Source organism: Colossoma macropomum, unplaced genomic scaffold (assembly GCF_904425465.1).
Source record: "Colossoma macropomum unplaced genomic scaffold, Colossoma_macropomum, whole genome shotgun sequence".
NCBI classification, from domain to species: domain Eukaryota; kingdom Metazoa; phylum Chordata; class Actinopteri; order Characiformes; family Serrasalmidae; genus Colossoma; species Colossoma macropomum.
The window spans coordinates 29,462,763-29,485,462 of record NW_023494790.1 but is presented as its reverse complement, the minus strand read 5'-3'; the positions used below and the strand labels follow the sequence as shown (position 1 = coordinate 29,485,462).

Genomic DNA, 22,700 nt, shown 5'->3' with positions numbered 1-22,700 from the left:
TAATAAGTGAATATATCATTTTTTCAGTATTTACTGTGATAGGTTTATTTGATGGTGACATTTTAGTAGTCTGCCAGGTCTTACATGGTTGTAAGGAATCCCGTCTTTTAATAATAAATCCAATAATAACTCCAACTGGAGTTGTTAATAAATTAATAACTCCAGTTTTGGAGATTTGTGGTTTTTTTACTTATTTTCCTTTGATAATCCAATTCTTTATGCAAGTGAATTATCTTACATCTGATCCCCTCAGAAGTATCTCTTGAAACATGAATAACTTGTGCTTAATGGCCATTTTGACCAGAAATTTAATAAATGAAGGGTGCCCTCAGACTTCTGCACAGTACCATAGATCTAAGGTTTTCAAATCAGATTTCATTTCCATTTCAGTATGTGGATGCAAATGCAATATGTGGTCATATGACCTCTAAGAGAATAGTTACTGCGCATGCGCATATCAGTGTTATCATCATCCAGTGTTGTCGGCACATCAGGAGCGGCTAACCTGATGATAAAATGTGTGCATCTCTTCACAACTGAGGTCCTTTCAAAACATGTCCTATAGTATGTAGTCTAAAAGTCTCTCTAATTTTCTTCAGCTCAACCCTCTTCTCTTTCGACTCTGGTCTCAGTATCACTGACCTTTGATTTGGATTAGCATGAGTTTGTGGAAGGGCACAGCGCTGTTGTTGGTCACCACCTCAGTGGATTTGATGCTGCGCAGATTCACTTTCTTGAAGTTCTCTTTACTGGCCAAACCAGCCAAGGCACAGTCCGCCAGCCTTGAGTGCTTGGCCACTGCAGCAGCAAGAGGGAAACAACAAAATATGCAGCATTATTAGTTAAATTATTTTTAAAAAGCAGCTACTTTGACAATAATTCAGCAGTTAAAACATGCTTTAAAGACTCACTCCGCTCCACTTGTATCCTTTTGGTCTCCACAGTGGCTATGTTGAGTCTTTGCTCGGTGTAAGCTTGCTTGAGGTCGTCCCGCGCTGCCAGAGCACGCAGAGGGTTTTTGGAACCCTTCGTGTTGCGAGATGGCCTCACAGCCCGCCTGTGATTTGCCACTTCTGAGTTTAACCTGAGAAAGAACCAGAAAAACCCGGGGACCTGAGAACAATGCACACTTAGTGAGTCCTAAAATGATAAACAGAAAGAGAAAAATGCAGGAGACAAATGATGGAAGAAAATCTTAATTACGAACATGTTTATTCAAGAACCATATGCTGAAAGGTTCTTTAGGGAACCAAAACTTTGGCATCATTCCAAAGAACCAAAGGTTTTTTTTGGCACCTTTATTAATAACAGTGCACACGTAAAGAAAGGAAAAAGAGAGTGAGTGAGACCCTAGAGTGAGACAAAGTCTGATGGAGTGGCGTCTCACTTTGGCGTGTCAGACTGGATGGTGCTAAAGTCCTCCTCCTCGTCCAGCAGCAGGCTGGAGCTCAGGGTTGTTGGGGAAATGCATTTATAAAAACGCCCGAATGTCTCATCATCATCCAGAGCCATCACCTCCTTCTCCTTCTCCTCTGTAACCTCGATGGTGGAGGGCTTACTACTCCCCACACCTGCTGAAACATAACCGTACTGTTCAAACTGTACCGCCTTCAGTAATAATACAACACTAAAAAACAAAAATGCTGAACTAACCTTTATTGTGCAGTTTGTCTAAAAAGGACTCCAGTTTGTCAAGCCTCTTGTCTCCCTCAGCATCGGGTCGAGCGGAAATCTCTGCAGAAATATTATATGCCATGAACACATCTCACCACCCACTGATTCATTTACTCATTTGCCTCTGCTTATATGTTTAGAACAACCTGTATAAATGAATTAAGTTATTATGTTTATCAATAAATTACACAATTACATTGAACACTTATTTGGTTCCCACCAGTTTTGAATGGCAGCATTCTTGGCGTTAGCAGAGAAGGTTCTCCAAGATTAGTTTTATTCAAAACAAACTTGCCACAGATGAACACACCCAAACACACCCAGTTCAACCTTGTTAACATGAAGATTCCTTGGAGGTAGTATGTTAGAACAGTTGATCAGGCACAGGTTTTACATACTTTGTGTACTATATTATTTCCTGAGGTTCACTTATCATGTTTGTGTGGTTTTATGCATTAAAAACAGTGTGATTTATTTTTATATGAGGTTATACAAGTTCTCTTTATCCCTTTAGAATTAAGCAGAATTAAACTTTTTATTGTGCCTTTAAGACAAAAATATGTAAAAGACCTCTGTTCTGACTGGCTCTACTGTACTGTGCCTCATTTAAAAAGTACTGCTGTTGGGTTAACAGGCAGATCTATGTAAATGTACAGGTTTTTGTAACATCCCGAAAACACTGGACTGTATGGACTGGGGAGTGAACGGTATGTTTTAAAACTTTCATTTCTTTTATTTTAGAAAAGCAAAAGGTTATTTTGTTTTTCTATGATATGGGCACTTGAAATAAGCAGGGCGGGGCTTCTTCAGGGCCACAAGTGAGTAAAACAGTCCTAGACTGTGTGGAAGCTTTACCCTCTAAAGGCTTGACTGGTGTGCTGTGGCTTGATTTCTTGCTGAGGATAACAGGCAAGTCGTCTCTGTTGGGGGACACAAGACCTGGTGGAAAAACAGAGTCACTACAGTGAACAGAAAACTCACAGGAGAAAAACACCATCATGATGGAGATATCAGTTCAGCACAATATATTCTGGGGGAACTATACAGAGCCAACAAAACTCAGTCTGGACGAGTTTATACCTCTCTTGGCCATGCGGCCAGCCACAGAGAACTGTGTGGAGTCGTTGGCGGCTCCCTTCCCTTTGGCTTTCCACTGCTCCTCCTTGTCCTGCAGAATCTTCATCCGCTCAGACAGTGACATCTTCGGCTCCACATCAGCCGAGGACTTCTGCAGAGAGAGAAGAGAGAAAGACTTGTGTAAAGGAACATGCTTTATTAGAATTTGCTTTATTATTTTTTTTTCTAATTAGAATTAATTACATAATGGATTACATTTACACCTTTTAACATTCTCATTGAACTGCTACCTCAGCCTTACTACTATAGCCTTACTATATCTGTGTTGAGAAAAATGACAATAAAGCTGACTTTGACTTTGCCTTACACTCAGTTTACATTCCATATAGACAAGTTCAGGTCTGCCCTTTGTTGCAACGTCAAAACTACATAAAAGCGTGTTTTGGCATTGTGTATAGTGTCAGAATGGTCTCAGACAGGTCCTTACAGAAAACAAAAACTTTTCATGGAATGAGCTACGAGTGAGAAGTGATTTTTTCATACCACCCAATTCTTTTTTTTTTTTTGAATGTACACTTCAGCATGCACTGCCAGTCTGGGCTGCAAACTGACTTGCACACTAATCTCTTTATGACAAACAAGTATCTGACATTACATTAAGGATTCTTTATCAGAGAGAGCTTCATTAAACTTGACACGCTTCAACTTCCAATATTAAAGAAGAATTCCGCTGGTTTTCCTAAAATTTCTGTGTGACATAAACAATGTCATTCCGAGTAGTGAGATGCTCCATTCTAGAGTCAGAATTGCTTACAGTGGTGGTGATAGGAACCAGACGTCCAAAGCATTTAACATCTCTAAAAGTTACACAAAGCTACTCCATTAAATAATTACAAATACACTGTCTGACCCCTGAGACACTGTTTTATACCTTTTGTTTGTACATTCTGTTTTGATACATTACAAACAAAAAAAAATTACAAAAAAGCACCAAAATGTCCGGCGGCAGGGGTGCCAGAAAAAAAAACATTAATTGACAGTAAAAGTATGTATTCTGAATGATGCTAAAAGCCTGTAAAATTACACTCATTTTACACTTTAGTTCAACTAGTTACATTAAATTTTACAGTAATTTGACAGTGAAAATATTTTTTTACAGTGAAATAAGTTTCATGAATGTTTTAGCCTAAAACATACATTTTAAAATCTACTATTGTACTACTATTTTACCATTATTGACATTACAGATAAAACTCAAAACAGTTTGGACAGCAATTTATATGGCTATATTTGTACTGTAGACAGCACAGCCCCTGGTTCCTACCACCACCAAAGAAATCCAAAGGGGTCAATAAGTTTCTCTACAATGTACCATTTTACATTAAACACTCTGAATTATTTTTTTAACAGCTTAGTAACGCAGACATTTTGAAAAATTGGTGAAATTCCCTTCTAAGCTGCTGATGCTCACCAGCGAAGCTTACAGGCGTGAGAAATAAATATCTGCCTTGTTCCACTCACTAATGTGTGCTTATGAAAAAACAGCTCACACAAAGCAGTGTGGTTGGAGAGAGGCTTTAGATTTATTGGAACCCTGCTGCTACAGCTAAATTCTGCCATCAAAATAAATTATCACAGATGTACAGCACACCAAATTGCTCCATGAGAACTGCCAGGCTTTTTGCTATTATTATTAATGCAAATTCTGTTAGGCCTGCGTTACAGTGTCCAGGCTGGCCAGCCCAAGGTCCTGCTAGCACACAGTGAGGCATCCATCTTTCAGTTGCTTTTGCTGTCTTTACTCTCCGTCATAAAGTTCTGCGGTGTTGATATCCTATAATAAATGTCTTTCCAAGGAATTCATGGGTCATAACATGGCAGCGACTGGACCCATTATGGTGGAAAACAACACCAGCCCTCTTATTCATTCAACTGACATATTCCGGAGGGAATTTTAATTAACGCTACAAAAAATGGAGCCAGCAGACAAACTGCAAAGTACTTTAGGGTGAGCTGGAAGTGAGTGAGGTGTAGAAAAGAAAACTCTCACTACTGCAGTCTTCCAGTGCTCCTATCTACAGCGGCGCCTGCCAAAGACAAGAGGATTTTCAGTCTGGACAGAATGAACTGGCTTTCCTTTCCAATATACACGCACATGCTTGTGGACCTACATATGTCCCATATTGTCACTGTCCAAAATAAAAAACATCTATCTCCAAAATACAATCTTATCTGGAGATTATAAAAACATTGCTAACTTAAAGTTAATGTAAAGAGATTTGATTCCAAGTCATTTTGGAGCATTTCTATTGGGGGCTGCTGCTGTGTTCAAATGATGTACAATACTAAACATTTTTTTAGACAGTGGCGATATGTATTATATGTATTGTTGCTGTCATAACACAACCTGTTATCTTCTAATTAGTAGTTTTTTGTTTGTTTGTTTTTCATCCCATCTTCTCCCCAATTAAGTCATGTCCAATTCTAGCCACTAGCTAGATCTGCCCCATCACAATAGGCTAGTAAGAAGAAAGCTATCAAGTGCTTCCTACAAGTGAAACACCACCAAATCTTTTCGAACTGTCAAACACGTAACAGCACTGGACAGCTCGGCTCGCTTGCAGAATGACGCAAATTGCCACAAATTGCCAATTCTGTTACATCAGTTAACAGATGCCTGCACTGGCAAGCACTGTGTTGAGTGATGGGGAAAAGAGTACCATCCTAACCACCCAGAAAGAGCGAGGCCAATTATTCTCTCCTAGCCTCCACGGATAGCTGTGGCATCACCAGGAATCGAACTTGCGGCCTTCCGTCAATAGGACCAACACTAGGAGGCAAAAAGCTGCTAATGTCACCTAAATAAAGCTGGTGTAAAAACGGATTTATAAGTAATACATAATGAGATTTTTTTATGGCAAGTTTCTGTAAAACCATTTAGCTGGTTCTGACAGTGTAGCTTAGCCCTGTTTTTCTCTATTTTTCCAGACATTTTTGTCCTAAAAATGTAGTAAAAAAAACACACATACACAATAAAATACACATTACTTCATACTGGCCCCTGCAAGGACAGCCATGTGATTACACGTCTGATGGGTGACCCAACAGGAAAGCATAAAACAATTCAATTCAGTCCAGGTCTCAAAAGCCCCAAAGAAAGTCAGTCAAAAAAGCACAAAGCCTCAGCAGGAATAAATCACCAGCCTGTCGTCGTTAGTCATCCACTGCCACGTTATGAATCAGGAACTTCATAAATGAGGTCCATATGGAATGTAATAATCACAGGTAATGCACTGCTGGAGGTGACCGCTTGGCCTGTAAGTGTGAGAACGGACCCAGAGGAGAGAGCAGGAAAGAGGCTGGAGCCCCAAAAGACTGAGGAACAAACTCCCTCCCCCTAGACCATGTCCTTCAACATCTGGAACTTCTGGAACATGCAGCACTTGCAGGTGTCCCTGCCCTGCCTGAGTGAAAAAAGGCACTGAGCTTGTAAATTCCTGTCTTTAACGGTCAGAGCCTAGGGATGAATAAGGTTTGCATTTTGAATGATGCTTAAGTTTTAGTCCTTTACATGGGAACTCAAACACGCATACATGCCACAGAGTCACATACAGTACTGTGCACAAGTCAGAGACCACTCGTCAATTATTTAATTTCCAGTCAAAATGTCATTGATTGTATTCATTTTCATTCTAAGAACAAAGCAGAAAACACACAAAAGTCTTAGGCACCTAAGCAGATTGTTTACAGCCATTTGTCCTGGCAAAGAGTGTGTTTTCACACCATATGTCATTAGAATGGATGAAAATATGTATAAATACAGTAAAAACTGGAAGTTCTTTCTCCTCTCTCTCAAAGACAGAAGTTTTAAGTACTGTTTATCTGATGGTGACAGTCTTGGTGGTCTATCAGGTCTTACATGGTTGTTAGGAGTCCCATTTTCATGATATCTTTTAACCCCTTAAAATCCCATGCTTACTACATATTAAGGTTTGTTATTCAGTAACTACAAGGACTTTAATGCAAACTGGCTGAGCTATTCTTAGGTTATAGAAGTGTGGAATTCAACTTTGGACCCACCAGCAGACCAACACCATCGAAGGGGTTAAACAATATTTGAACTCCAGTATTGACTCCTGTTTTTTTCACTTATTTTCACTTAAATTTAAAGAAGCCATACATAATGTAAAGGTGCTAGACTGGTAAAAGGTTATTTGTAGAACTGTACACTAAAGCCAAGAAACAGGAACTTTTATTTGTGTATACACACAAAAAGGTGTGCCAAGAGTCTTGGTGCTGGAGCCAATTATGGAGGGGAAATTCCTGATGGTGAAGGCGAAGGAGAGTGAAAACACCGGACCTGAATCCCCGAAGCCTCACAGGAAGAAGCCGTTTTCCCTAGAACTGGTTGTGCCGAGGCACAGCCGAGTGGTATTACGTTCCCATTCCCAGGGGTGCAGTCATATTCAAAGAAAGGTATTAAAAAAGGACAAAAAAAAAACTCTTGGAAAGCAGCCAACCCAGCAACTAAGAACAATAGCTCTTTAAACAAACAGGCCTGAGCCCAAACCTAAATCATTAATTATTGAAACAAATAAATAAAATGAAAGGTCATTAAATGAAATGAATAAATGAATTATTCCCAACCACCGCTGACACAGCAGGTCCACTCAAAAGCTCAGGTTCGGGCAGGCTGGCATGCGTCACACAAGAGCAAACGCATGCAAATGAAAGCTACTCCCGCATATCAAAGCAAAAGCACATGCACAGAAAGTTAAATGGGCACTCACCTGAGCGTAAAAGACTAGAAGCTAGGCAGAGGCACAGAGGGAAGAGGGAGAGGACAGGACAGGTGCCTAAGGTAAGGAAGGAAGGAAAACAGACTGCAGAGGCAAAAGACAGAGGATAAAATGTCAGTCGGGACACAGTTTGAAAGGTAAATAAAGCAATAAAAGCAAAAGCAGATTTCAGAAGGAGGAAAATTAAGACGTTCTCTAGTTAAATAGATTTTTTTCTAAATTTCTTCATTGTTAAACGAAAACAAAGAAATTACAGTGGAATTCAACTTTAATTAAATTCTTCAGAAAGCCTAATCGCTGTGCAGTGGGTGATATGATGACATCACGTTGCTACCTTAATCAATTACACCATGATAACCTTTTCAGAGTCGACTGATGGTACTTCTGGAATAACGACATATTTCAATAAAACGTTCAATAAAAAGTTTTAGGAGCTTCCAACAGTCTGTCTAAATCACTGCATTCAGGTTTCATAGCATTTGTTAAAGGCAGCACTATAGGTGCATAGTGTCTTATCAAATTTCAAACTATATTTTCAAATTATTAAATTCTTTTTCATACTGTCCACGTCTAATGTGCACTAAATAAACCATTCATAGACCCTCACTGAGAATGCAGGACACAGAGCCAAACATATGATTTCATTAAACAGGTGCATGTGGATTCAAGGCCCGCGGCTAAAGAGGAGTTAAACCCCCGGTAGAAAAGGGAGAGACATGGGCTGGACTGGGCTGAGGTCATTGTTATGGTTCTGGAGCTGCTTTCCCATAAGATGGCATTACCTCTGTACTTTAACCCTGCTCTGTTTTAAGTGAGCTCACACTTCTCAAGTACCCTACCAGAAAGAGAGAGAGAGAGAGAGAGAGAGAGAGAGAGAGAAAGAGAGGGAGAGAGAGAAGCAGACAGAGAGGGGGTGAAGGGAGTGAGAAAGAAAAAGGAGAGAGAAAAAAAGAGAGAGAGAGAGAGACAGACAGACAGAGAGAGAGAGAGAGAGAGAGAAACTCTTCAGAAATGAAAGAGGGATTGGGTGGATAGAGTTAGAAGTGTTGGAGAAAACGTGTCTTAGACCTCCTGGATTTTGAGACTTTCCCAGTAACTTGATTCATTTCAAGCCCTGAAACACGATAATCCTTAAGAGACAAGACTTCAGAACGGTGATGCATCATTTCAGTGAGTCATTCTCTATGAAATAAACCATGCAAATCACTGCCAAAGCTGCAGACCCTCGCAGATCTAGATTTTCCAGAGCGTAAAGCAACAACAATCCATTTTTTTATGGACGAAGATGTATTGCTGGACTATCCAACTGGCACATGACTGCCACGAACTGACATAGGCTTAGCACAGCCACGCTAACAGGACACAGCTGCTGCTAGCAGCAAAGGACGGCTTCAGTGGAGGCAATGAACACCATACGTTTCTATACTGTCTCTCTGTTTCTGCTTCAGCTCAGTTACAGCTCAGACAGGAAGATTCTGATTTTGCCCAAAGAGCTAAATGTCTTTACTATCCATTGGCTCAAATCCATGCAGTGGTTAAGAGGATCATCCCTGTATGTTCGTTTGCCTGTTCAGATTCAACTTCGTTCTTAAGCTATAGACCACATAATGGAATGCGAAATCACGGCCGTGATTTGGTTACAGTACAACAGCATAGCCATGTTACTTGCAATAAGACGCAATGTTTCAGTGTTGTATTGCTGTTTTTCTATAACGTTGTTATAGGGCTACATGATGGAAATCACATTTTTTATAGTGTATTTACTCAATGTTTATAGTATATTTGCAAAATTTTTACTCAGTAAAACTTACATGTACAACAGCAGCTCTTTAATAACTATAAACATCACTTACAAATATATAAACGAATTTATACATACATTCCTTTATGAAGTATCATATAAATATTACTGTTTATTTTGAATTAAACAGACAAAAATATAAAATGTAGCCTGTGCAAAAGTTATGGCACATTTCATATTTTATGTTTTATTGTTTCCCGATATGTTACACTCAGCAAATAAATAAAACTTGTGCACTAAAATTTGCAGAAAATTTAGGTCTTCTACAAGGAAAAACATTTTTCTGCAAATTGTAGTGCACAAGTTTTATTTATTTGCTGAGTTTGTAAGTTTGTAAACTTCAATCAATCAGTTTGTGTAACCAAAACCGTTGTATAATTTCCAATAAGCACTGAAAAAATGGTGCTCTATATTTATATAAATCAGATGTATCAGTCAGTTGCACATGAATGAAATATGCTACATCAACACAACTGCTGTCTTTCATTTCACTTTGTTTGGCAAGAATTGTGCTGATGTAACATTCATTTGAATCTTTCAAACCACCATTTTTTTTCAGTGTCTCTACCCAGTCAAACATAGCACCCAATCTGTCTTTTCCAATCTCTTCTAATTGACATGCATTTGGATTCCACTCAGACATCAAAATCCCTAGAGGGACTACAGAGTTTAGACAAATCGGTGACTTATTCATGCTTGACCTGGAAGTATTCAACACTTAAATGTGGACCTGATTATGATGCGGATTTCCAGAACTGCCAAACCCTCAGCGAAGGATGGTTTGGATATGGAGTCTGTGTACGACCTCCACAAACTCCATACCCAAACCAGTGTTTCAGCAAGTCATAGGATTCATCTCTTATGACAAATCTACACTATTTTCTTATGGCTCAGCCCTCATGCCCTCAGCGTAGGGCCCAGACAACAGCAAAGACATGTCTAAGCAGGATTATTGGGAGAAAATCCACCAATGTTCGGGATGAAGTTAGTCTTTTCGTCTTTCCGGAGCCGTGGACAAGTCTGGGGTTGAGGATGCTCAAAGCTGTGTATTTTCAGGCAGGGAGTGGATTTGTCCTTAAGTCATCTCATCCTGAGTGGAACGCTGCCACTAAGCCAAAAAGCTGTACACTGCAGGCATGGATCAAAGAGTCTGGGCAGGGCCAGATCTGGTTTGATGGCCATAATGCATGCTGGAGTAAAAGATTCATCAGACAGCCTTGTCTCACAAGTATGAACATGCTTTGATTTGTAGCAGTTTGTGAGATGAGGAGTGAAACTTGGCCAACACTAAAAGTTTGGGAGATGTTCTGAGTGGAAATGCACTCTTAGAGGTCTGTGTGTGGGAGTGCGTGTATAAGTTAGGGAGGGACTCCAGCACACTGGTTAAGCTTAGCTGTGGGATGAAAACCTACCAGCCCCCTTGCAGGACGGCCTGCTGGGGCATCATGCTGAGTCAGCGCTGGCACTGAGGCCAGCAGCCCCACCCTGAGCTTTAGCCTCCAACCCCCGCACTGTTTCCTCTCCTCTGACATGTTCCTACCACATGCCCTATTCTGACTTACTTGTGAAAGTTTGAGAACCGATATTTGGTTAAACACTAAATCTGTAAAGGATCAATATTGTACTATAACAAGTATGACAATATAACCTCGTTACAGTTCCAATGTAGTTCTTATTCAGAATACACAGATATAGTAAACTGGTGCTTAACGTTAATAGCACAACGGAACATTTAGCAGCATACAGGAGTGCATTTGAAAACATTTTTCATTATTCCAAAATGGGAGGGGGAAATATTTTTGCCACTATGGGTTAAACTGGTTTTACCAATACGTTTCTTAATCTGTTTGTTGCAACATAAATATATGACTGTGAAAGCTCACATCTATTGAAAATAAATGTGGCCATTTTAAACAATTGCAATCTGGTGATTATGTAATAATTGTGAGAGGCCGAAAAAATTGGAAAAGAAGAGCTGTGTGCATTTGTTGGCTTGGGGTGGAGGGGATGGGTGAGTAGTATGTGCCTGTAGCAGACATACATTAGTTCACTAATCTTTCTCAGGTCATCAGTGATTCCAAAATGCTTCTCTCCTCATGCACGCTTTTACTGCACGCTCTATTCTGATTTATTTTGATGTTGGAGCATTTGTGAAAGTTTGTGAAAAGATATTTGGTTAACTTCTAAAAAAACAGAAAAACACTTATATTGTGTAATTAAAAAGTATAACATAACCTAATTTTACTCAGAACATCCAGACACAGTAAACTGGTGCAGAACATTATTAAGGCAAGAAACATTTAGCAGCATGCGTTTTTGTGTCAGACAAGGGACTTAAATAATGGAGACAGAGCTAATCCTAGAGATAACCCATGCAATGTTAAATGTTGAAGGTTTTTTTTATGCCATGTTAGTTTGTTGAAGCTAACTTTTTCCCTATTTTAGCCCCAAACTTCATTGTGGCTGTGTTGGTTGGCTCTAATCTGCAGATTTTGGGGCAGTCGACAGTTGGGAGAGTAAATGAAGTAGCATGCGAGGGGCACAGACTCAGATTTAATCTGTACCAACTGCGTTTCAGTCCAGCTGGAGTATATCAAATATTTGTATGATTTTTTTGACCCAGACTTAATCTAGCAGTATATACTGGTAAATGACTCACAACAGACTCTAAACAGCCTCCTCCAACAATAAAAAGTGAGCGCACAAAAGAAACACAGCATGTAAATGAAGAAAAATTGTGGAAAGACATTCAAATGTGTAGCGAAGCCTATTAATAAACTGAGTTTAAGGCATGAGCACAATCATGTGCAAGCATCAAAAACTCAACAACGTTAATCATATCTTTACATCCGTGACCTTCACTTAAATACGTTTACCTTCTGCTTCTATACAGTATCAGTGCAAATGGTGGCGAAAACAGTAGCAGCAGCAAGCTGTTCCACATTTGTTTTCATTTGTTTGTCTCCTAGTAAAGGGAGAATGCGTGTGCTCATATGAGTTCACACGTTTGGTTCAGTTCAGCAAGAACGTTTATTTCTATATTAGATATCAAAGACATCTGTTGTTTTTTTGGTTCAATTTGTTGAACTATTAAAGTACAAACCTAAAGTGGCCAAATTTAGTTATTACACTTCCTAATAATCAATAATTAGTAGCTCCCAACTGGCAACAGACACAGCTCGAGATCAAATAGACAAACATTGCTCACTGCTGCATTTTAAAGAGATTATTAACAAACATCAATAAGCAAACAGGCTGTCTGCTGTTTTCAGAAGACCCATAATGTATCTCAATAAATGAGTTTCCTGCTTCCGTCAATTTACATGCACTGCACCCAATTCAAATTTTGCTTGTTGCGAAGTAAACATATGACTGTGAAAGCTAACAACTGTGCAAATTATCAGCTTAAATAACTGTGATCAGGCGATTCTACAATTGTGACAGGCCTAATCATTGGTCTGTAATGTAACAAAGACTTGATTTCTGTATTCAAATACTGGCACCAGGAATGGTCAACCAAATGTTTGAAAAAGTAGGAAAGTAACACATTTAGGTTTTATCAAATGTGAGACGACGGAAAGAGTAGAAAAAATGTAAAATGTAAACTTCAAAAATTACCATATAAAACACTCCAGAAGGCAAAAATACTGTGGCTTCACTGAAATGACTAGAAACATAATAGATACGGTACGTAAAGGCACAGTGATATCATTATCACTGTGATATTACAGCCCGGGAACTTCTGAGTGGGTGCGTTATGTATGTGTGTTGCTGACATTAACTCCAGTAGGTTAATTTGACCCAGTTTCTTTTCAGGCTCTCACAGACATTCTCAGCTGGACACAGAGACACTCTCAGCTGTGTCAGTATGTGTGTGCGTGTGTGTGTGGGTGTGTGTGTGTGTGCTTGTGTATAACTGTACGCACACATGTGTATCTACCTTCTTCTTCCAGGCATTCTCAGAGTCCTGCAGCTGGCTGAAACGGTCTGCCAGGGACACTTGGACCACTTCGTTGGCCTTGGTCTTTTTCAGCTTATTCCTCCAGTCATCTTCATTGCCTGTCAGCTCAGCCAACCTGCAAAGAGAGAGAGAGAGAAAGAGAGAGAGAGAGAGAGAGAGAGAGAGAGAGAGAGAGAGAGAGAGTGACAGAGAGAGACAGAAAGAGTGTAAACATTCCAGGTCTGTTTGGATATCAGGTACCCATGTGTTTATAATACTTTGCAAAAGTCTTAGGCCAGCCAAAACAGATTTGAATACTAACTTCACTTAAATACTTCATTAAACTTAGGTACCTTTGGTGAAAATTTGTTTAATAATGTTATTACATGCAAAACACACTGTCCAGATAAATTGTTTAAACTATTTATCTGGGCAGTGTATTTTAAACCAGAGCTAAATTTGAAATAAGAGGTGCAAGAAACAGGTACTCACTGTAAATTACTACAAACTAATCAAGAAGCACTGATATTAATGACATGCATATAGCTGTAATTTCGACAGCCAGTCTAGATTTTGGAGAAACAAGCTTACTAAGTACTGAAATATGGTACTGAATGATGTCATTTTTCAATACTCAGTAGTATTGAAGTATTTTGGTCAGTACTGTAAAGTACTGAATTTTGATACCCAGCCCCAATGTTAACTAGAAATACTAGCCTTCCTCGAGGACAGGGGTGGAAATGTTTACGCAACCAAACTAACATATCTAATGTGATTATTTATTGGTTTAAAGCTTATTTGTATTTATTCTTACATTAGCATTTTTCCATGCACATAAACGCTCAGATAAACATCTTTAAATATCATTTTCTCTGAAGGCCCAAGAATTTTGTGCAGATCAACATTCCTGCACTGAAATGCTATAAGGTGGTTTGCACATCAGCATCACACCTCTCTTTGAGTGAAGAGCTCATGCTGCCGTCCAGGCTGCTGTCCAGCTCCTCGCTATCCTCAGACACACACACAGACGGGGTCTTCTCCACGCTGTCTGAGGACGGGGAAGGTGGCAGGTCACTGGAGCTGCTCTCCTCTCTCTGAATCATTCTCCCTCCCCCATCCACCATGTCTTCATCCTGCTTCTCCAACTCCTCTCCTGTGTCCTCCAGCTTCTCCTCCCGTTCATCCATGATGGTTGTCTCCTTAGTGACAGGCGTTCCATTTCTCTCTGGTGTTGGTTCTGCGAGTTCGGCCTCCAGGCTGGTGGAGCGGCTCTTCTTCAGGATGCCCCTGAGGCTGCGCTGGCCCGAGTCCTGCCTCTGCAGGGCCACAGCGGGAGGCTTCGGTTCTTCTTCCATCTTGACAGCTCCTGAGCCTGAGTGGGGTTCCTGGAGAATGAGGAATGAAGCAGAAAAGAGAAGAACTTCACTAGCAGTGTTCGCAATCCTGGACTTCCTCAGAAGCAACATGATTAATCAGTGTAGGGATATAAAAATGCACTGTGATACTTTGATCTGAAGGTGGCAATTCAACGGCATCACTTGGGAATGTTAGAATCAAGTAGGAGACAGTAGGGCACAGCCTAGCACATTTTTGTTTTTGCTAAATATTATTTTAATTATCTGAGCAATCTTGATAACTTCTAAAAACCTACAAAAAGACAACCTACAAAGCTCTGCTACTAATGAAAATGTAAACTTTGTCTTCAGCACCTACCATATGTGGACAACTTAGCCAAAATTGGGTGGGGTTGATTGTAACAGACAGAGAGGCTAATTGTAACAGTTAAAATCTGGCAAATTGATAATTTAATACAGGGATTTTCACTCAAAAGAGACCCTGAATATTCTGTAATAACTTTCTCTAGGACAAAGCAATCTGAACGAAACAATGTGCAATGTGCTTCTCAATATATGGAGTTTTGAACAAGCCGGGATGGCCCTGCGGCGGAGCGATGAGGTAGGCACCGGACAGCCAACGCAACGTTTAACCTTCATTTGCAACTTCCGGGTGCAGACCCCCGTACCCCCCTTCATGTGTCTGTCAGAAAACAGAGGTAACTTCCAGCATCGCATGTAATGCAATCGATTACACATACGTCAAGGTATGTAGCGTATTCTTTTGTTCAGATTGCTTCATCCTTACGGGAGTTACAACAGAATATCGCGTGGGCCTCTTTTGAGTGAATCTCCCTGTATAATTCTATGTTGTTTGAAACAACCCCCCGCGACCCAGAGGGATAAGCGGTTTAGATGATGTGTGTGTTGTTTGAAACAGATGAGATTTCCAACCATGAAAATACATGCATTAAAATTAATACGATTAGTGAAAAGAGGCTGTGTTAAACGTGGCAAATTATATGACACCAAAGTGAACTGCGAGTCTCTTGCTGCTAAGCAGTGGACAGCTAACAAAATGAAACTCATCAGACTCTCTCAACTCTCAACAAGAACTATACACATAGCAGCCCTGTACATTTAAAAACAAAAACCTTGATGTTTTAAATCGACAAACTACAGTTTGGGTTACATTTCATGCAATAACTTGCTGTGGGGGAGCTTTTAGAGGCATTAAGCGCTTCAGACGTCTGGTTCCTATCACCACCACTGTGAACAATTCAGACTCTGTCAGTTCCTCTGGAACGAAGAATTTCACACCAGAGCACACTAAATGATTTTGTTTACATCTCAACACAGAACATCACACAGAAATGTTGGAAAATGGAGAGTGTGAGTATTGCAGTCTTGGTCATTGCCTTAATTATTTAAGGTGACTTAAGTCATTTTCCATCGTTAGATTTCACAGACATATTATCCTGAAATAAAAAAAAAAAAACAGGTTTAGGAATTTGGTGTGTTTGGTTGAGGCAAATAAATGTAAATAAAAGGAAGCAGTAAATGCATACACTGAGACTAATTCTAATGTTTTTAGCAAGTATGCTGGCAAAACGAGTGTTTTTTGCTTATTTTTTACTTATTTTGTAGCTTTATTTAACTCTACAAATAATTATTTGTAACTGTAGACATTTGTTTGAGTGTGTATTAATTCGTCAGTACAGCCAGTGTTAGATAGTAAGTAAACATAGCTAGCAAGTAAGTTGGCTAATCAACCTATTCAGGTCTAAAACTAAGGTCTGCATTATTGTAATTATTTATAAGACAATTCATGGTCAGGTAAAAATTTCATGATCGTGACGGCCCTAGCCATTGTCTTGGGATGACAAACTTTTGATACATCAACAGAAAATGAATCAAACTGGCTAATATCAGGCAATATGGACTGAGTGGCCTAACTGGTTTGCTTAGCTAGGAGGCCATTCTTGTGAATACAGTTTGAAGGGTATGCACCTTAACAGACAAAACTGATATGTAATACCGAGGCGAGGTCAGGGGACGTCGGCAATACTGACCTCTGGGCCAGTTTTAAAGACGTCCTTCTAATCTGCATTCCTCAGGACTACTGCTTTCTGCTTGTTTTCAGTTTGTTTTGCCTGTATAAGCCTCATTGCACATCCACTATCTCTATTAGCTCTGTACAATGTAAGCCTAGCTGAAAAGATCCTGTGATCTTGTCATAAAAGTTCCAGCAAGACAAAGAACAAACCCACCAGTTCACTCCTCCCTACAAGGCAAAAGAGCATGTTATCCTTCAGAAGCACAGCCCCCCCTACGACAACCTTTCATTTCCTCCCTTCCATGGCCTCCAAATTCTCCATCCTGCCCTCTGCACTGGCCAGAGAGAGAAAGAGGAAAAGAGCCAAGCTAGCTAAGCCGGTGGTCTGCTTTATCAGCAGCACCAGCATGCACACGCTCTGAGTAGAGAGAAGAATGTAGGGGTACTGTGACCCATGGAGAGAGGCAGTGAAAGATAGAAACAGAGTGAGAGGGAGGTGGGAAGATGATTGGTCTGGTGGTCTGTTTTGTTGCAGAAACAGGCCAACTCTCCTTATGGGATTCAAGCCCATTGTAAGCCAGTGCTGATGAGAGAGAGTTACAATAAGATATGCCCCTCCATCAACCTCAGTTCATGTAGCACTGACTCACATGAAAAGGACGCTACCATGGAAAATACATAACACATTGGTTAGAGTGATAGTTCAGCAACAAAAAGGTAGTTTACACAAATGTCTTGCCTCCAAAGCTGACTGGAGCTATGAAGCTATATGTATATATACTATATGGACAAAAGTATGTGAAAAACCTGAAAAACAGCCCCAGACCATTATCCTTCTTCCACCAAACTTTACTATTGGCACTATGCATTCCCGTATGAAATGTTCTCCTGGCATTCACCAAACCCAGATTCATCCATTGGACTGCCAGACAGAGAAGTGTTATTCATCGCTCCCGAGAACACATTTTCACTGCTCCACAACACAGAGGCAGTGAGCTTTTACACCACTCCAGCTGACACTTGACATCGCACATAATGATTGTGGGCTTGTGTGCAGCTGCTCAGCCACAGAAACCCTTTTCGTGCATCTCCAGGCGCACAGTTCTTGTGCTGATGTTGCTTCCAAAGGCCATTTCAAACTCTATTGTGAGTGATGCAACAGAGGATGGGTGATTTTCACACACTGTTGTTGATCCTAGACGCTTCCATTTCACAATAATAGCACTTACACTTGACTGGGGCAGGTCTAGCAGGGCACAGATTTCACAAACTGACTTGCGGCGAAGGTGACACCCATGACAGTGCCATGTTTAAAATCACAAAGCTCTTCAGTATGACCCATGTACTGCCAATGTTTGTCTGTGGTGGGGTGTAAGCTTCCATTACTTGTGAGCTACATTAGCTTCACAGCTCTAGTGCAAAACTAAAGAAACAAACTTCAGACACTAAACACATCTTGACTGATCAACTACATCCAGGGTGAATGAAAATTTAGCAGTTTAATTTTCTGGACACTTTATCATCAAGTTGTCTTAGCAGTTATGAGCCTTCTCTCGCAGTACTGCTGATCTACAGCAGGTTTATGCTAAAGACCACAGCACCAGAGGTCTCTATAGAAGAGAGTTTTATGGTCCTGTGGTCTTAGTACAGACATACTGTATCTGGTGCAAGTTCTCACCTTCTCCACAAATTCCTCCTCCTCTCTCACCATCTGGGACCTCTTCTCATCTATCTGTGTCAGTCTTTCACTCCTTTTTTCTTCAACTGCCTCCTCTGTCTCAGCTGATAAGGAAGGCGAGGACCAGCTGCAACAAGAAACAGACAAGACAATGAGAAGCTTTCATGAGACAGAATGTTTTCATTCAAATTAGTATAATTTAACATATTAAAGACCAGATTCATTTAGATGAAAAAAAACAAAAAAACGTAAATATTTGTGACAAAATCTGTGGAACTGCTATCTTGGGAATAATGCCTATGTTATACAATTTATCTCCCTGTTGTGATGACAGAAATGATCTGCACTTAGATATTTCAGGTATTTACTTCACATTTGGGCCAAAAGAGTTTCAAGATGTGCTTATAACTTGGGTCATATAACGGGTAATATAACAATATTTATCGTCAATGTGATATATTATGTTACATAAGCTCTATTGAGTACATTGCAGATTTCATGAATACTTCAAGAATATTGAAGAGCTATATATTCCATTATGTTCAGAGAGCAATTAGGCCTATTTAAGTGCATTTAGTGCTGCACGGTACAATCTTTTGTAAAATAACTTAGTAAGACTGATGTGGTTTGTCCTGCCCTCACAGCTTCAACAAAGCTTTGTTTCCCCATGGTCTCCTTCTGTTTAAACCAGAGAAACACTAAGCAAGCACTACCCACCAAACAAAATCTACTCTAGGGAGCATAACAGAGCTATCCAGCTACTCTGTCTGCCTGTTGTCTGTTCATTCGTTCTACCATGCCAGCATTTCTTGTGTGTGCATTCCCTGGATCAGCATTAAATTGAATAAGAACCTACCTTCTTCAAGACATTGCCATAAACTCGGGATATTTTTAGTGAGTCATAAACAAAGCCGAGTAGTTTAAAGGAGACCTGCGTATGTAGAGCCATCTGCGCTGCTGTGTTTAGGTCAGTACATCAGTGGCATAGCAGGCTGGGAGTGTTAGAGAAAAGTCAATCAAGCAATTTAGAATATTAGGATCACACCCATTTAATTCTCAACTAGTTTTTAACGATTTACATCATATCTGTTTTTTTTTCATACAGAATTTGTTGGATGTACAATGTGACTCTTAATTTTAGGAATATACAAATGTTTTTAACATTTTACTTCATGTTTCCTGAGACCTTAATTAAATTTAAAAAGTATATATTTTACATAAACTGGTCAGCCTGAATGACTACATACTGCATGCTTCTTCGTGTATTAAACGTGCGGTACGAAACAAACCGCAGTGATAGGCCATATCAAAGAGCAGATGACTGAATGAAAACAGATACTATGAGCTGTAATGCCTCAGAGTGGAGGCCTAAGTTAATCAGCGTGTATGTTTACACACATTAAAAGTGAGTCATGGTGGCGTCTGCCGCCAACAGAGTGAAAGTGAAAAAGAACAGCAGTTCAAGTTCCACTGAGGGAAGCTCCACTTACACACACAGTAACACATATCTTCTTCCTGCAATGATTCACATGATAACAGAAAACAAACTGGCAGGCAGTACATTGCTGTATCTAGTAATAATGCACGCACGGCTTCAGACACACACCCACTCACACCCCACTTAAATCAAAAGACAACGGTCTATGGTTTCAGTTATCAGCTGTAGACTTCTGCTTACATATGCAAAACAGAATACTACTCTGTAAATGACTGGCATGATCCGTTGAGTTAATGATAAAATGCTATAGGCATTCATTAATGAAGTACTATCTAAAATTTGTTATAAGCCTGGCTTAATTTTTAACATGGATTATAAATATTACCATGAGAACTGAAAATGGGGTCAGTTACTGTGTAAAATGTCCTTTGATTTATATGTAATTTAGATTTAATTAAATGGGGAATTACACAAATTTTGTCAAATGTCTCCAAAATGCAGTTGTTGAGATTTAAACAAAGTCATTCAGAGTGGTTTGATGTGAAATGGCCCATTGTAGAGAGACTTACCAACTCTGATTTCTTTACAGTGGTGCTGATGGGAATCAAGGGTCATAATGTCTATGCAAAGATAGCCATTTTATTTGCTATCCAAAGCTACCAGTGAATGTTTCTTCTGAGTCTTTATACTTTATGTTGATGATAGTAAAATATGAAAAAATATGTTTTTTGAGGACTTTTTTGGCTTGCAACCACCCACATGTACCTCTCCAGCATAAAAGGGTTAACTAACTTGTATCTTTCTGTAAGTGAGCTTTAAAAGGCACTAAACTCTTCAGATATCTGGTTCCTATCACCACCGCTATGAACAATTCTGATTCTGTAAGTTTCTCTAAAATGTTGCATTTCACATCAAACCAGTCCAAATGACTTTTTGAAATTCTGAAAAATCTGAGGCATTCCCATTTAACAATTAACTCTTTAACATTGATGCAAAAATGCCTGCTGTTTAATCCACACTTCTCTGTTAAGCACAGGATTTCCCAAAATTGTTGCCTTATTTAATATGTAACGAACATGGTCTTACAATGCTGACAATTTATAATTTTTAAATTTTCCTTAAGTCATAAACTACATTGAGTCACAGCACACCAAACAATACAGTAAGCCCTGTGCATATTTTATACAGTGATAGAAAACAATGTAGCATGCAGAAAGACTATGTCCTACATGCTAATATCTTTCACTCTCCTGTAGGTGTAAATTCACAAGGCATAATTCCTCTGATAGCAAATTTAAACAGGTTAAAGGCATCATTGCCAAATTCTCAGAATGGATCACATCAGGACGCTCTGTTCTGTTAAATTGTGGTTATGCTGCCATTCTATTTCATTGCTAGAGGTCTACATAGGCATTAAACTGAAGTCAATACCTGACCTGTACCCATGACCCGACACAACCTGACCAAGCTCCGATGGTACAAAAAATCTGCAAGCACTGCTGCATGTGTTGCAGTCCCCCTAATGGCCATTCTGCCAGCAGAATGAAGAACTGAATCCAGTGAACCACAAGCGCTGTTCATAAACAGGATTATAGGAACATGGTACACCACTTTCAAAGGTGTGGCACAAGGCCTGTTTTAACATATCAGAGCAAGCTCTGGCATTAGCAAACTCTTTTCTGGGAGTTGTCTGCAACTGTCCAAGGTCCCTGTCCCAGTACCTATAACACACTAGATAAGAACACGGGATCAGTGTGCAACAGACCTAGAGAAACACCAACACGCTGCCATACAGCCTCTGTTATCACTGTTTCCAGTCAATTGAGAAGTGACTGACTTAACTTTAACAATGTAGGTCACTATGTAGAACTATTCTGGAGCTCTACACTGGTAATCACAATGTGGCAGATTCACACCTTAAGGACAGCACGGAGATTTATAAATATGGCAACCATATGTGGCTACATAAGTTATTCCAATTTAAAAAGGTGTGATTATTATCACTGGGTTTTATACTGATTCATAACACTAACCCATTACTGACACTTTCCTCTCTGTGGTTATCAAAGCCAGAGCCACTTTTATCTGGCTGTAGTAAGTGCAATATAAGGTACATCCCACAGCCCCTGTGGATCTGCTGTAGCTAGTCTAATAGTGCAGGCAAGGCCAAAGGAGTTCTGTAATGCTGGTCAATGAGAGAAAGGGAACAGACTCCTTTACTCCAGTACAATGAGAAACAGACCTGCAAGCCTACCATAAATCAGCTTCTGTTAGCGCTGCTGAAGAGTCAGTGCCAGTCACACACACACACACACACACACACATAAAACCTGAAATAGACAGCCAGATCAGGATCCAGGCTCCAAGCCAATTCTGAAATGTCATTATCTCATAAAAGTATCTTGATACACTGACAAGAGACACACACGCAGACACACACACTCGTTTTTATACCTTGTCAGGACATGAGGTCATACATATGTCCCATATGCTCTCTCTCTCTATCTATGTATATATGTATATACATATCTATGTGAAGAAAGAGAGAGAATCAAAAAATTATTAGAAGTCAGGGAAAAAATCTGACTTCTAACAACTGTAAAAGACCTGATAGACCACCAAAACTGTAAAACTGTCACCATCAGATGAACAGTACTTTCAGCTTTCATCTTTGAGAGAGGAGAAAATCAAGCTCAACTCTTACTTCAGATCTGAAAAAATCCACACTGTGAGAAGACAACTCAACACTATGAGTCTAAAAGGATGTGTAGTTCTTAAGAAGCCCTTACTGAGAAAAAGAAAAAAGAAGAAAATTTGCACTAGAACACCAAAACTGGACATCTGAGATGTGGAGTAAGGTTTTATGGGCTGATGACTCTAAATTTGTTAATTGGTAATTGGAT

At 39.8% G+C, this 22,700-nt stretch overlaps 1 protein-coding gene across 7 annotated transcripts in view; it reads right to left on the bottom strand.

The window, feature by feature from the left end:
- Window positions 1-22,700, bottom strand: part of svild (supervillin d) — a 90,909-nt gene that overhangs the window by 16,700 nt on the left and 51,509 nt on the right. For 5 of the 7 annotated variants that reach the window (XM_036572984.1, XM_036572988.1, XM_036572986.1 and 2 more), the window contains exons 6-14: window positions 18,360-18,486; window positions 14,243-14,676; window positions 13,292-13,427; window positions 2,755-2,902; window positions 2,530-2,613; window positions 1,654-1,734; window positions 1,388-1,574; window positions 912-1,084; window positions 643-798 (exon numbers count right to left, since the gene is read on the bottom strand). In XM_036572984.1, the coding sequence (XP_036428877.1) occupies window positions 643-798; window positions 912-1,084; window positions 1,388-1,574; window positions 1,654-1,734; window positions 2,530-2,613; window positions 2,755-2,902; window positions 13,292-13,427; window positions 14,243-14,676; window positions 18,360-18,486 (1,526 nt within the window). Of the gene's footprint in view, window positions 1-642; window positions 799-911; window positions 1,085-1,387; window positions 1,575-1,653; window positions 1,735-2,529; window positions 2,614-2,754; window positions 2,903-13,291; window positions 13,428-14,242; window positions 14,677-18,359; window positions 18,487-21,228; window positions 21,351-22,700 lie in introns of those variants that run through there. The other 2 variants (XM_036572990.1, XM_036572989.1) reach the window with 2 other exon arrangements.